The 16,403-nt window shown below is 38.5% G+C and overlaps 1 protein-coding gene across 2 annotated transcripts in view; it reads left to right on the top strand.

The window, feature by feature from the left end:
- Positions 1–16,403, top strand: part of MYO1E (myosin IE) — a 145,383-nt gene that overhangs the window by 94,755 nt on the left and 34,225 nt on the right. For both annotated transcript variants that reach the window (XM_048955683.1, XM_048955682.1), the window contains 6 exons: positions 7,012–7,099; positions 9,553–9,642; positions 10,535–10,666; positions 11,761–11,895; positions 12,930–13,062; positions 15,227–15,423. In XM_048955683.1, the coding sequence (XP_048811640.1) occupies positions 7,012–7,099; positions 9,553–9,642; positions 10,535–10,666; positions 11,761–11,895; positions 12,930–13,062; positions 15,227–15,423 (775 nt within the window). The remainder of the gene's footprint in view (positions 1–7,011; positions 7,100–9,552; positions 9,643–10,534; positions 10,667–11,760; positions 11,896–12,929; positions 13,063–15,226; positions 15,424–16,403) is intronic.

Here is a 16,403-nt window from a genome sequence, read left to right as displayed (position 1 = left end):
TTCCATCTGAATTAGTAGGCTGAGAGAATCCACTGTAAAATTACTGAACTTGTTTAATGATAGCCATTACTTAAGTAACAGTGAAAGTGAATGTTGGGTGCAGAAGGTACTCTTTGGCCCTGTCTGTGAACTTATAAATGGTTTATGATAAAAGAAAGCATACAGAAATACCGGATATTTGAGCTGGCCTGTTATCCATCCTTTGACTTTCCTTCTTACATAGAACACTTAGGAAATTCCCTGTGGTGCTCCTGGAATTGCAGTTTGCCTTTGGCACTGGTGTTCAGAGTGGAGTGCGTGCCCTGTAAGGTTTACAGTGCAGTCCACTGGGGGGGTCTAGGATGAAAGTATTAGAACACTGGTAGTACATGTATATAATCTATAAGCAACCAAATTATAAGCATATATTGGGAGCCTGTATTCAGTAATGTCTTGCTGGTTGGTTACATGATCAAAGGAGTTTGGAGAACACTGGTCTGTGGGAATGGATCAGTCAAGAACTAGAGAAAAGTAAGAGGAAGAAAGTTATTTGAAGTTAAACAGCCAATATTCCATTAATAACAGTCTTTCTGAGCTTTCAGTTGTTTTTCTTTGGAGCACTCAGGCATCACTATGAATTTAACTGCTATTGAATTTAAGAAAAGAGGTTGCAGCTCTCACTGATGAGCTGCTTTGGATCCTTGTTGAGGAATATTTGTTTGTAAGTTAGATTCATTGTCTTATTTCACATGATCAGTGCCTGGGGTTCATCCAGGCCGTGCTTTACTTGGTGACGGCATACAGTGGAAAAGCAGACAGTTGTTGCCCTCAACATTAGCAGAAATGTATGTATGTATGTATGTGGAAATTGTTGGTTTTGCACGTAGGAAGGTCAGCCAAACATTAATGCTGTACTGTATTGGCCTTCCTATTATGGGCAGCTACCTATAGCATAGTCTTGTGTCTCAAAAATCCCAAATTCATTTTCTCTTATTCTTGTTTCTCATACTTCTGAATTGTTCCTTGAGCTGCCATCTGGTTTGGAAAATTGATGCCTGTTGCCATGTGAAATTACCAGTCCCATTTGGTCAAATTCAGATCTGTTAGGCATGGGTAAAATTGAGATTTATTTTGATTTTTTGAACAAAATCACATTCCAGAGCCTGGAATGTTTCATATGAATCTAAATTTATAGTGAAAATTCTTGAAGTGTTGTGGGTGATTAATATAAAGCACAATTCTTGATACATTGCTACTGCCTCAAAGGTTTTTAATGCAGTGGAATTGCATTTTCAGAGAGCTGGGATGCGGGCTTTTTTGAATTTACAGGTTAAAATTCTTAGGAGAATTCTTGGGTTTAAGTGATGGATGATGTGTTTTAGCAGTTCCTGCACTGCATATGTGCAGAGTGAATTCTTTCTCAGTCTGTGCACAAAAGATGCAAATTCTGCTGGAATTAATTAAAATATACCACAAAATCAGAAAATGTTTGCCAGGGACATTTCAAAGAGTTCCTCTTCCTTTCCAGTGTTTATTTGTTGTATGATTTGTCTTACTGCAAACTGGAAAAGCTGCAGACTTTCGGATAGTTTTCATGATAGTATTCATTTTTCTAGGACGCCATGAAGTTATTTCTCTGAAATCAGGTGACTTAGCTGTTCTTAAAATTAATTCTGTTTCATTTGGTATTTTAATACTTTGCCCACATTTAGATACATCTCATGTTTTGTGATTAGAATGACGTCACAATTTCTAATGACTAGATATGGCTTAAAACTGAAGTATCATTAAATTCACCATTTTGTCTCCTTACATTTTACTTAATTTCATAGAGCAGAAAGCACTGAAATTGATGGCTGACCGGAGATTCCTGAGATCCTGCAGCTCTGGTGTGAAATGGATGTTTGAGCTGCTCTTCTACCACTCTGTTAATAGCTGCCAAGGACTGTAGCATTACAGCCCCTAAGCTGCTGATTGTCAGAAAATTGAGATACAGCTCTGTTTGTTTTCAGTTCCACAGAAGTCTGCTGAATGTGAGCAGCTTCAAATGGACCTTGCATTTCAGTGAACCATAATTTTTTTCCATAAAACTTTGGCATTTGGGAAAGGAGTGATGATGACAGTGTGGCTATTAAGAGGTGCTGGTTTGCTTGTCTTCTTCACAGCTAGCCTAAGTTTGGAATTGCTTCACTGAAAATTTGTGTTGGAACAGAAGAAACAGAGCAAGCTAGTACAGAAACAAACCCAATTTTCCCTTCTTTTCTCTCTTCGTATTGTCAGTCAATTTTATTTGTTTTTTTAAAGAGAGCTTTGCAGAGAGGGAAAGGGAGAAATCCTGCGTAGCCTGGGCTAGTTCAGTCACATCTGGTCTGATGGTGCATTTAGAGACAAAGGAATGGTGGGGAAGGGGTTGCTGCACACCCGTCTTCCCACTGCACGTGATTGGGCACCTGCGGCTTCTACTTCCAGCCCTGGGAAGGGATGTGTGTTCAAATTGTGGGGAGCAGATTTCCAGGCAGGTGAAGGAAGGCCCCAGAGGTGTTATGCTGTAGTCAGGAACCTTTGTCAGAGGTGGGGCCACGCAACCTTTGGCCAGGATGTTTAGTTCCTGGATTGTAACTGATGCATTTAAACATTGATGGAAAAAGTTCTTCAGAAAGTTAGGGAATTAACGAGGAGAGTAAATCTGAAAGAAAATACAGTTCTCTGAAAGACTGAATAGATTGTAACACTGGTATATATTTATTTGTTTGTAGATTTATTTATTTATGCAGTAACACTCATTTTGAAAATCAAAATCTCACCAGCCAACTTTTCCAGGGCCAGAGAAGATTATTTCATTAGTGGAATAATTGCATATATGCTAAGAAAATAAAAAAATAAGCTAAGAAAATTATATGTACATATCTAATTATTGCTGAGGAGCCGTGAGCTGTTCTGAATGGGTATTAGCAGTGTATGCAGTGATGTTATTCTTGGGCCGGTTTGTGGCTGGGCTGTGTGCAGGTGCAGAATGCGTGCTTCTGTGGGAGGAGGGAGCACTACTTGTGGCTTTCTTCCCTTGTTTGTATGCATCAGGCAGAATTAACAAGGGAGTTTATTCATCTGAGCAAAGCAGCTTTGCTGGAGTTTGATTTCTTATTGACTTCATGGTACTGAGCATAATACTTCATTGGGAACTCTACTGAACCAAGCTCATAAACTTGTGTCTGCTGCATCAGGCTGTTTTTATTTCTTCCTCACTGGGAGTGGCAGCACTCGCAAGCATCAGCAATGACTTGTCCCTCAAGATTGTAGTTACCAAGGGTTTTCTTTTAAGATTATTAATTCCTTCTAGACTACCATTTTCTTTTAATTAAAAGCATGGTGGTTATGATCATTATTTTTCAATTGTGTCGCTATGAATGTTTCTCCAGATTGTTCTTAAGGTGTTGCCTTTCTTTAAATTTGAAGACTTTGCTTTCTGTGACTTCTGCCAGGAGATGCTGCAGTTGCCTTAAAGCAGTTTTCCAGACCTCCTTGTTTGTAATTTTAGTTTACATTTTAACTCTGTATGGTAATGTTTGGATGCAGTGAAACCATATGTGACAACTGCATGCCTGAAAAGACAATACAGCATCTTAAATGTTAGGGAGGTACATTAATGGAAGATCACTTATAAGCCTGACTTCTTAGCAAACAACTAGTATATATCTTAAGCCTATAAAGATTGAAATTTAGTTGAGATTTTTAGTTAACTTCTATATCTTGGCTTTCCATAAAACTCAAATGACAGTTGTAAAACTCCTATAGGTAAACTAACTGGAAATATGGCTGGATTTTAATGAGGGAGTGGTAGAAATGTAAGTCCAATGTAGTAAGAAAAATTAGTTAACAGCTCTCAGTTGCAGAAGGGAAATTATGTCTCTGAAATTATGTTACTGAGGTCTCTGAACATAATTGGAGAAAGGGGATTTTGTATGTAAACAATCTAAAAAGCTTATTCAGACAAGACAGAATACTTTACATGCAGCGTTCTTTATATATATTTATTATTAAAATGTTAACCTTGTCCTGATTATGTAGGTAACTATTATATTGTCCTCTATTGTTCTGCAGCCAGGGAGATTACATTAAATGTCACTCAGCAGGTTAGTTTTAGAGAGAAGAATGAGGCTCTGTATTGGATCTTGCTTGTATACTCTAATCAAAGGATTATATGTAGGTTGCTCTGGAAGTAATGTCTCCTATTTATTTCCATGGAAAATACAGCAGATATGAAGAGTATGATAACATTATTGCTAGAGCAAGTTCTTAGGTATGAAGCACTCTTTCTCAATGCCATTAGCTATGCATGTCACTAGTGATGAACAAGAGCCTGTGTGCCACGCTTACAAAAATCTGTACCAGCAGAGGTGCCCCACTGTCACTGTTGCTGCTGCTGAAACTTGCTGCCCACCACCTTGCTGTGCTCACATCTACAGTTCAGTCACCATAAATGTTCAGCAAGCATTGATGAATGTCAGTAGGTGCCATTTTTTCTGCATGAAAAAATTCAGTTCCACCCCATTGCTTCATGCACTTCCATGTCAGACACCATTTTGTCAGACACCGTTTTGTCAGACTGCCCCTCTGCTGCATCTGTCACACAGCAACAACATGGAATGGAATATTGGTGGGAAGGTTCAACCTCTGCTGCCTTACCACCAACATCCAACTCTGATGCTGTTGGGCAATATAATAGAATAGGAGGCATTACTTTCAGAGCTGCCCTCATAATTCCTCTGGAAGGGGAGGAAGGCAAGAAAGGAGGAGCTAAAAATTTCCTGCTGCTCATACTCTTATTCTCATTGCAGCTAATTATTAATTAACTTCTCTGAACAAAACTTTGCTTTTCTGACATTGCAAATAGTTCTAGAAAAACAATGTGTCTTTCAAAGCATTCTTTTTTTGTTAGTGATTGAGAGCATATGGTGTTCGAAAAATCTCCAAGAAAGTTGCAGCTTAATCTGCTTCTTACTGTCAGCCATTATTGTCATTTTTTCTGCCTTTAAAAATCTCTCTACTTCTAGCTAAAAAAATATTCTTGAATCATCGTAATAGCAGCAGAGCAGTAAGGTGTATGTGAAAAAGCTTCTGTATGAGAATCATTTCCCTGTAAGAGCTGAGTACCTGATCTTAGTGGTGGCAGAAGACATCAGCTAAAATTACTTGAGTTCATAAATAATGTATCATCCTGTTCAGCAGTAATTTAGTTGGAGCTATTTACTGGTCCCTGACGAATAAACTTTTAATACTGAAAATGTAAGTGTATGGATGTGTATGTGTGAATCAAACTGAAAAAAATCAGTCTTTTAGGCAAATTCATTTACTGTGAAGGAGAACTTACATTGAAATAGAGACTAACAATAAAATGGAACTATGTGCCTCCGTATAATTTTCCAAGACAAACACTACAGAATCATGAATGTAAACCATGCTTAATTTGAGCAAAGAGAAGGACAGTGAGAAAATCTTAATGAAATATGCTATATTTTTACCTCTTGATAAATAATATCTACTCACATTCGTTGAGTATTTGGCTCCAGATCCTTTTTAACATCCAGCAGAGAATGCATGTATCAATTTAAGAATACATTTTCGGTTAGATGGGCTTGTCTGTCTTGTTCTACAGGATGAGCAAATTTACTGTGAGTAAATTTTGGTTTGAAGAAGTTATTACTTTTCTACTAATCAAACTGTAGCTGTTTTTAACAATGATTTGCCATTTAGAAAACTCAGTCTGTGCCTCAGAATGTCATAGATACGAATTATACAGGCTTTCTTGTCTTCGATTGTTAGGAAGAGATGACTGAATAATAAAAGTTGATACAGTTGAGATAATCAAGAAGTATTTTTTCACTTTTTTGATCTATGAAGCTGCAGGCAGGAAAAGATGCATTGAAACATTTCTGACAAAATCATTCAGTATTTCTGTACTGTTTGGAAACTTTAAAGATGTAAAATGATACTTGCAGCTTGACAGCGTGGGGAGCTTCTTCAGAATTAAAACCTTTGGAAATGTCTCCATTAGTCATGTTGATAAGGAGCTGTGTGTTGACATTCTCAGCAAGTCCTTTTGCTGTGCAGGACATGCTGATGTTTCTCTGGCAAACGTAGCTAAAATTTGTACAGGAAAAGATGCGTGCTTGATCCATATCCAGGAACAAGTAGGCATAAGATAGAAGAGCCAGCATTCACAGAAATTATTCAGGAACATAAGGACAGCACAGATTTTCACACAAAGATATCTGAAATATTTTTTCTTAATGACACTAAACCAACACTTATGTAAGCCTGCAGGAATTCTCCTCAAATACAGGTTAGCTGTAAGGTATGAAATAAAGCATTGAGGTTGCATTGCCTGGTATGCCAGTCGTCTTTTCGTCTCGAGAAGCTCTTACTAATTCTGAGAAAATGAAACTACTGATGTTCTAAACTGTATTCACAATTGAAGTGAAATATTGTAACGGAAGGAAGGAATTGTGAAAGCTAGTATGGAGTATTAAAACTTCTTGTACCCTGTGTCAAGAGGTATAGGAACAGGAAGGTGGTTCTTCCGTCATTCAGGATGTGATTAATAACGTCTCATTATTTCATTCAGGAATGCCAAAAAAAAAAAAAGAACTGAAGTAGGCATCTGGCATGGCATTCAAGGCTTGGAGTTTCAAATGAGTTTGTATGTTAAGATCTGAAATCCCACTTAATTTAATTGGGAATTGATTTATTTTGAGTGTATTTATTTCTCAATTTGCATTATTGCTGACTTTGAATTCCCATAGAGATTCTGGGATCCATGCAGGATGATTTATTCGGAATTATTTATTCATAAACAAATCTGTACTGCAATATTGTATGACAGTCTGTTATCAACTTACCCAATGTAAAACTTGAATTACTTATTATTCATTATTATAGTATTGTTGCTAACAGCAAGGTTGTACAAGATATACCCTGATTAACTCAATTCTTAGTTATTTAAAAACTAACAGGTATATTTTGTGTCTCTCACAGTGGGGAAAGTGGTGCTGGGAAGACTGTGGCTGCTAAGTATATCATGAGTTACATCTCCAAAATTTCAGGAGGTGGCCCTAAAGTACAGGTGAGTTGATACAGCATAATACTAAAGTATGAGCACCAATGTCATTTATGTGGACTACTGATGTAATTTACGTGGACTTGAGCAAGGCCTTTGACATGGTCCCCCACCACATTCTTATTTCCAAATTGGAGGAATGTGGATTTGGTGGGTGGACCACTTGATGGATAAGGAATTGGTTAAAAGACCGCAGACAGAGGGTGGTCATCAATGACTCTGTGTCCAGGTGGAGACTGGTAACAAGCGGTAACAGGGGTCTGTCTTGGGACTGATGCTCTTTAACATCGTTATCAATGGCATCAATGGTGGAATCGAGTGCACCCTCAGCACGTTTGCTGATGACATCAAGCTGAGTGATGCGGTTGACACAGAGGAAGGAAGGGATGCCATGCAGAGGGACCTCAACAGGCTGGAAAGGTGGGCCCGGGTGAACCTGATGAGGTTCAACACGGCAAAGTGTAGAGTTTTGCACTTGGGCCGGAGGAATCCCAGGCATCCATATAGACTGGAAGGAGCGGTGCTTGAGAGCAGCCCTGTGGAGAAGGACCTGGGGGTCTTGATGGATGAAAAGTTTAACATGAGCCAGCAGTGTGCCCTTGCGGCTCAGAAGGCAAATGGTATCCTGGGCTCCATCACAAGAGGGGTGGCCAGCAGGGACAGGGAGGTGATTGTTCCCCTCTACTCTGCTCTTGTGAGGCCCCATCTGGAGTACTGCGTCCAGGTCTGGAGACCCCACTACAAGAAAGACAGGGAGCTGTTGGAGAGGGTCCAGAGGAGAGCCACAAAGATGATCAGGGGACTGGAGCAGCTCCCCTGTGAGGACAGGCTGAGGGAGCTGGGCTTGTTCAGCCTAGCGAAAAGAAGGCTGCAGGGTGACCTCATTGCAGCCTTCCAGTACCTAAAGGGAGCCTGCAAACAGGGGAGGAGTCAACTCTTTGAAAGGGTTGACAACTGCAGGACAAGGGGAAATGGTTTTAATTTGTGGGAGGGGAGATTTAGGTTGGATGTCAGGGGGAAATTCTTTACAGAGAGAGTGGTGGGGTGCTGGAACAGGCTGCCCAGAGAGGCTGTGGATGCCCCATCGCTGGAGGTATTCAAGGCCAGGTTGGATGGAGCCCTGGGCAGCCTGGTCTAGCATTGAGTGTGGAGGTTGGTGGCCCTGCATGTGGCAGGAGATTCATGATCCTTGAGGTCCCTTACAACCTGGGCCATTCTGTGAGCACAGTCTGAAACTTGAGTTTAGAGGCAGAATGGCAAAGGTCTGCCATGGCAGGCAGTGGCAGCCAGTAGGCACTCTACTAGAGAAGCTTGTGAGCAGCTGTAAATATGTGCCTGTCCTCAACTGCCGAGACAGCTGAAGAGCATAATGAACTGCCTGCCTGAAGATCACCTGTGTGATGAGAGCCCTTATGGGGTAATTCCACAGACCCGGAATGATCTCTGTTAAAAGAATTATGTCTACAAGTTTGATTTTTTTTTTTTTTTTTTTTTTTTTCCTTCTTTTTGAAGTTAGTGTAAGAAAGATACTTTAATTACTGTTCTGTTCTGAAGGTTGAGAACAGCAATCTCCTGTTAGTAGATGTTTTGTTTTTTTTTCCTTCTGGCTTGATACTTTATTGAAAACTGAGCTGGCTTTTCATGTTTTTATTAATTCTATTAAATCTGATTTGTATGCATACATTTGAGAGCCAACAATGGAAATATCATCTTTTTTTTATGAGGTTAGCTAGTATCTGTGAAAGCTACTTAAAACAATAAATAGTTCTTGTTCTTAATAGGTATGCTACTGGTGTCTGTCTGTAGAGGAAGACCACGAACTGTAAAGCCAGTTGCCTTGAGCAATTTCTTTTGAAGTAAAATTCAGTCATCTTTACACAGCCAAGCATACATTAGGTTTCTTCTGAAGCTAATAGCTAGATCAACTTCTATTTCCAACTTCTAGGATCAAATACAAAAGTGATAGTAACAGGCTGCTTATGGCTGTCTCTGAATGTGAGGTAGCAATATCACTGGCCTCCACACAGTTGGCTCAAGCACTTGCAGAATCCTGAATTTCTTGCTGCTCAGAATGCATCGGTTGTAGTTTCAGACCCTGCAAAAGATTTAAGTGTTTGTGTAGAGGAAGGAAGTTATTTAAAAACAAGAAAGAAAACCACATCAATTTACTGGCTGTGTTGCTTTGCCCAACAGTGAATGGAAGGACCAGTTGTTTGCAGCCTCAGGCATTTTGTTAAATTTTCTTCAAAACAGAGGGACATAAAAACTCTGATAAAAGGTTCTGTACCTTATCCATCCAAAAGGATTTTTTCCACACTTGCACCTACGTGCTTTTATTATTTTAAATAATTTAGATTGTCGTGGTTTTCTGGAAAATTCCTATGAACTTAAAAAAAAAAAAGTCTTAAAAAAAAAAGTGGTTTTTAAATCTCTATTTATTTTGTTTCCTAATATTTTAGCATGTGAAAGATATAATTCTGCAGTCCAACCCTTTACTGGAGGCCTTTGGGAATGCAAAAACTGTGCGGAACAACAACTCGAGCAGATTTGTAAGTCTGTCTCCATTAGAAATTATTTTTCCAACTTCTGTGTTGTTACAGACGCGTTATTCAGGAGTATAATATAGATTGACTACAAATTAAGGACATGTATATAAAATACAATGTGTTGATAGGCCTCTATTCATTCTGTATTGATTGCAAAGTTGTTACTCTTGCTGGTCAAAAATTATGAGATGTTCAGTCTGTAAGCAAATAACAGTAACAAAACATCCAGGTCAGTAAAACACATGCAACAATATAATTTAAAAGCATATTTTTTAACAAATGAAACCATTCTTAGAATTCTTTAATGGGAAATACCTTTAGTATTACATACAGAAAATAGGCAGCAACAGTCTTTTGTCTGTCCTCGTAAGATACTCAAGTTAATATTGAGAGCAAGTGTTCAGTAGCTAGCTTGCTATAGGTTACACTGCAGAAAAGTTACACATAGGCTTTACAAATTTGATACTTGTTCCTAAGCCAATGTGAATGTTAACATGATAAATGCATCACGGAAAGGTAAAAATAATTGCTTTACGTTGCTTTCAAGCACAACACTGTTTTTCATTGGTCATAAATCTGCTAAATTGACTTCCATTACAAGTGGTCATTATGGCTTCCTCTATGCTAAGCAGGGATCTCAGCAATGGGAAGAAGCCCCTCATTGCTTCTCTGCGTTGGCATTACCATGTGGCACATTATCTCTAGTCTAACTGTATAAACAAAGAAAGAAGGAAGATGTGATAGTTCAAGAATCTAAGCTTACGTAATTCTTGAGCCAGCTAAGTCACTGTGTTCAGAAAGATGAATATCATACTAATGGTCCTTGAGATGCAGTACAAGCAGTACATGATTTAATATTTACTAATTATTCAACAGCTTTAATTATTTATTGCAGGGGAAATATTTTGAAATCCAGTTTAGCCCAGGTGGAGAGCCAGATGGAGGGAAAATCTCCAACTTCCTACTGGAAAAATCTCGAGTTGTAATGAGGAATCCTGGAGAGAGGAGTTTTCACATTTTTTACCAGGTCAGAAGTCTACAGCTCTTTTATGGGTTATTTAAAATAACTTGTGCCAGTTTTTCCTTTTGAATTAAAAAGTCATTCACAACACAGTGAGGTTATTGAAAGCATATTTAAAAAGATAATGTGGATATCACTGGAAAACTTCATAGCATGTTAAGGCACCATCTAACATAGGCCTGTCTGCATTTCATCTAAAGAATGTACTTCAAATGATCAGCTTGGAAATTCACTGATAACTCTCTTATGGGGAAATCCTATAGAATGTAATGGAAAATGAGAACTTTCCAACAATTCTCTCTATAAACTTATCTATACAATCATAATTTCTGCTCTAGAACTCTGTACGACAGCTCTGAAATAGAGATTTAATTATGTTTTATGGGATAACAGCTTTTGAATCCTCCAAACATCCCCAGGTTTTTATGTTCCAAAAAGCTTTTCTGGCCTTTTCTTGTCTTTGACATGAGAGTTTCTTATCAGCTGAAGTCAAGCTCTACAAAACTAGAGTAAATGCAGTGCAATGTAAGTGAGCGACTGTATGCAGCTTCACATACATTTGAAGTGTTGTTATGAAGATGGAAGGCTGAGTTGGAGCTAGACTTGCTCCAGAAGCTGTGCACTCTCCTCTTCTGAGGTGTATAAACAACTTGCAGTTCCCTTCTGAATTTCTTCTGTGGCTGAGAGAGGCTTTTTGATGCAGAGAATTAGAAAACCACAGGGTTTTGAATATTCTGTTTGGAGATTAGTTCATTCCTTTCTATCACTGCTGTACATCTGGGCAACTGTGCTTGTCTTTCAGCAAGCATGGAAAATATGTTGCTTTTGAGGATTTAGGTGAAATGTTGAAGACTGAAAAAGCAGCTTTGCCTTATTTTTGTGGTAAAGAGACTAGATGTTTACTAAACCATTTATGAGAATGGAAATAAGCATCTGATCTTTCAGGTCAAGCTAGTGAAAGAATAAGAAGGTTACTAGCCTGGCACAGCACTGTCCTTGTCTTCTCCAGTAATTTCAGGCTCAGTCACCAGTTTCTGACCCACTTTATCTGTGCTGAAAGTTTTTACCCAGTGACTAACGTGAAGATTTTTATTTTCTAGTTAATTGAAGGGGCTTCTTCTGAACAAAAAAGCAGTCTTGGCATTACCAGTATGGATTATTATTACTATCTTAGTCTCTCTGGGTCTTACAAAGTAGATGACATCAATGACAAATCTGATTTCCAAGAAACACTGGTGAGTTCTTGACACCGATTTGTGTAGCAGTGGGTGTTCATCTCACTGTCCATTCGTAGCAAAGACATTGGTTTGGGAATGACAAATTCATGTGCAGGCAATGTACGTAAATTATGTTTACTTGCAGAGATTGTATGTTACGCTGTGGAGAACCTTTGTTACAGTCTAAGAATCCTGAGAAGATGGCTACAATTCCATCTTTGTATAGAAATACATTTTGTTTTCTGCTTGTCCTTTTTCATAATGGTGCAAATTCTTGGATTGTATGCAGACAAACTTCTGGTAGGAATCTACAGTATGGAGAATGTGAAAATGGTGAGGAACTGCCATTAAGGAACATGTAGAAGAAGACTCTTTCACCTTGATTCTTGAGAGCGCCTAATCTTTTCTTCCTGTTAAAAACAGCACAGCTGGGAGGCTGCATAAAGGGGCTAAGAAGGCATGGGTCAGAGACTTCAGCCAAAAAAAGAAAAAATTACTTGTAGATTCTAGCTACTTTGGTATTTTGGGAAAAGTTACGTTGAGAAGACATCCTGTATGTTGTCATGTACTCAGAGCCCAATGAGGCAGTCAGTCATTTTCTAGTCAGTGGCTGAAATAGCCTGAACCAGACAGATTGTGCTGCTTTTGAGTTTCGCAGTTGTTCATCTCAGCAGATAAACTGTCTGTATAGAGGGAACAAAACTGTTCTTTGTTTTGCATTTTGCAGTGAAATTGATTTCAGTGTGAAGCTTAAGGGCAGGTGCTTGTTGTTCTGCAAGTTTAATTCTTCAAGTATTTATGTAGCTAACTCGTCTTTAAGTGGTGTATGTAAATGCTTCTGTAGTTAATGGTTAAAAAGGAAGAACAGAAATGCTCAAGTAGGATATCAGGTTTTCTATCACCTTGAAATTTTTGGCGATAATGAAATTTCATTGCCTTAAGTGTTTGAATTCATTTGAAAAACTTGAATTTTTAAGGTAAAAAATTTGAAATGACTTTAATGGAGAGAGTCATTGAAAAGATTCTTTGCTTAAAAATTCTTTTCTTCCTAGCATGCAATGAGTGTGATTGGGATCTTTGCAGAGGAACAGACGTTGGTGCTACAGATCGTGGCTGGAATATTGCACTTGGGAAACATTAGCTTCAAAGAAGTTGGCAACTATGCAGCAGTGGAGAGTGAGGAGTGTAAGTACCTCTGGAAATTCTGACAAGAATGGGCTGAAACCCAGGTGGCATGAGCTGAACTTCCATCTTGAGCTACTTATCCAAACATAGTGCATCATTTCTTTAAGTGTAAGGCTGCTAATTCAGATTTTTCCAAAACCAGCAATGGTACCAAGGCCCTCTTTGTCTAGTACAGCACTGTAGGCTTTAATAGGAGTGCAATTTTGAATTTAAGAAATCCTTTTCCAGCTGTCGAGCATGAAAAAAGAAACTGTTTCTTACATGTTGTTTGAGCCCACAGTGAATAAGCAAAAATCTGCAGTAGCTTATAGATACCTATTTGTTCTCTTATTTCAGAATGATCCGTAGTGGTTTGTGTTTAGGAAAGCTGCATCTGTTACTCTATTTTTAGGAAAATTAAATATGAATGAAGTATCCTGTGCAGTCAGCTCCCCACTCAACTGTGTTATTGCTCTCCTGCTAGTTATTTTAACAAATTGAGAAATAAAAATTACTAAAAATTTCTTCATTTGGGAGAATATTAATGGAGAAATACAAAGGGAAGCATTTATTTCAGACTGAAATAATCAAAATTCAACAGTTTTGCTCGATGGAGTTACTGTTATTATATAGCCAGTTGCATAGAAACTGATGCAAAAGATGTTCTTCAGGAAGCCAGATCTCTTACTCTGAGTCAGACTCAACTGTACAGAGACTACAACTGACAGTGATTTCTGTCTGTTATAGTGCTTGATTAACAATAATCTCTCATTATTTGTCTTCCTTACAAATCATGCTAAATACTACTTACTCTCTTTGCATATTGAAAACAATTTGAAACTGTCCCTCTTCACACTTTGTTTGTACTGGGAGATATATTTTACACTTCCTGAAAACTGATGAAGCGATCCTCATCTTTTACAGCTTCTTTGAAGAGTGCATTAAGCTATTTCACAGAACACCATTCATTACTCTTTGAGGATTGTTTCTTCAATTACCTGCATATCCCACTTTCAAGTAATTTCTAGACCTAAAAATGGAAAAAAATCAGGCATGTTAAGAGTGTGAAGTCTATCAGGTCATGTTCAGTTCCTCCTTTCCAGTGAATTATTATCACTGTGAAGGAAAAGTTTCAGAGCTCTGCATGGTGGTTCTTATCATTATACCATCTTCATAAATTCTGACAGTTAATATTGGCTAAATAATTCATTCCAGCATCTTTCCAGTATATGTGAGCCTATTTGGTCTACAATACCCTGCAGTTTCTTCCTTTTCACAATATGTGATGGCTAGCCATGTCATGTTCTCAGTGAGTTACCAGAGCTGTTGCTAGCAACTCAGTTTTGATTAGTCCCCTGGTTCCTGCTCCCCTAAGGGTAAATTTAATCACCTTGCTGATTGTAAGAAATCAGGTTCATAAAGCTGGCAGTTATTTACAATTAAAAAAACAGTTTTGGATTAAAATAGTAAGGGGTTTAAAGAATCATCGTGCTGTTCTGTTACGGATTTGTAAAGCTCAAGTGGCTGCTGCGTTAATGATTGTTTTGTGTCCTCCTCACATGAGCAGGGTGGGTCTGAAAGCAAAGGAACATGGAAGAAACGTCACTAGAGGATTATTGTGGTTTAGTGGAAGTGCAATAGTACCTGCAAGAGCTACCATTGGGAGCTATTTCCATATGCTTTCAAGCAGTTTCTCTTTTCCTGTTCCACCTGCAGCTGTCACCTGTGCCATGTGCTAAAGATGCAGAGAACGTTAGATTTGTTGTTGCTTCGTGCAGATACCTGTTTTTCTGCTTTGCTTTTTTTAGAAAGGGAAGCCAGAATTTGCAAAGTAGCTTCAGAGTAAGGTATTAAAAAAAGTAAAAAGAAATAAAGAGCAAGGGAATTGAAGGTTGGTTGTTTTTTGTTTGTTTTTTTGCAGTATCCTTAGAGGAAGAAGGGGAAAGGATTTTAGAAAGCAGCACTATTTTCTTCATTATTTTTTAAACCTTTCATAGTTTACAAACCACTTTCATTAGCTTCAATTTTAAGTGTGAGCTTTGTGTTTTCTTTTCATCTCCTCCAACCATGCCATCTCTGTGATTGTTTTAACCACAATGTTCGTATATGTATGTATTTCTTTTTTCTTTTATTCTGCATTGGTTTAGTGTAAATCATAATCCAGCAACTCTGATCTTTCTTGCAGTTTTGGCTTTCCCTGCTTTCCTCCTGGGAATTAACCAGGACCGCCTAAAGGAAAAACTGACCAGCAGACAGATGGACAGCAAGTGGGGAGGCAAATCCGAGTCCATTAATGTAACACTAAACGTGGAACAGGCTTGCTACACTAGGGATGCACTGGCCAAGGCCCTTCATGCCCGTGTTTTTGATTACTTGGTGGATGTAAGTTGGATTTCCTTCTGTTGAAGTACTGATACGAGTACACTGGGATTGTATCTTGCAGAGCTCCTCTTGTCCATCTGTTTTTCAGCACGTGTATGTTTCTTTGCCTAAACCTTAGCAGTAGTACTGAGCAGTGCTGAGGGAACATGACCACAGCTCGCATACAAGGCACGGATTTTATTACAGATGCTGCACTTTCTTTGAAGCAAATGAGCTGTGCTTTCAGCACTGTATTTGTTCAGTTTCTTGCCACTACTGTCCTGTCCTGGTATCTCCTTCCTGTCGGCATCCATACTTCTCTGGAACAGGTCTCATTTCTCCTATATAGTTGAGCATTTTCAAATGAGCAGAACTAGTGCGTTATGTTACTGGCCTCCTGTTATCCTATCCCAGTCTCTGCAGCATCCTGATGTTGTGGCATTCGAGCAAAAGCTTGAATTCTGTTCTCCATGCTGGAGTACTCTCTGACCAAGTGACTCTGGTGGTTGGATTGGTGGGGGATAAGCCTTTCCTTTGGCCACAGATGTTAGCTAGATGAAGTAAAGTCTGCTGCTTGGTGGCACTGCTAGTGTATCACAAGTGTTCCTCATCGTGACAGCTCTGAAATTTCTGCTGTGTAAAATAATTGAATGCGGAAATTGGTAAAAAGTTTCATGTTGCTATCTGCAAAATGCATCAACTATCAGATTTAAAGCTGGTCTGTTTTTCTGTTCACTGTTTTTTTTTTTTCTTCAACTGAGCTCATTGCTGCAAAGGAGAAAGACTTACAAAGAAAGTCCAGAGGCTTACTGACTGAAAAACAAGACAGTATATTGTTCATTCTCAAGCTATTAAAAACACTTTATTAAAAAGGAAAGTAGTATACCCTATTTTTATATATATGTATATATTCAATTCAAATATGTTACTTATGCAGAAACCCTTTTATATAAAGGGTTATGTAATTTAAATAAGGGCATATAATTTAAATATATAAAATT

Source organism: Lagopus muta, chromosome 10 (assembly GCF_023343835.1).
Source record: "Lagopus muta isolate bLagMut1 chromosome 10, bLagMut1 primary, whole genome shotgun sequence".
NCBI classification, from domain to species: Eukaryota; Metazoa; Chordata; class Aves; order Galliformes; family Phasianidae; genus Lagopus; species Lagopus muta.
The sequence above is the reverse complement of the archived record's forward strand: the minus strand, read 5'-3'. Positions and strand labels throughout refer to the sequence as shown.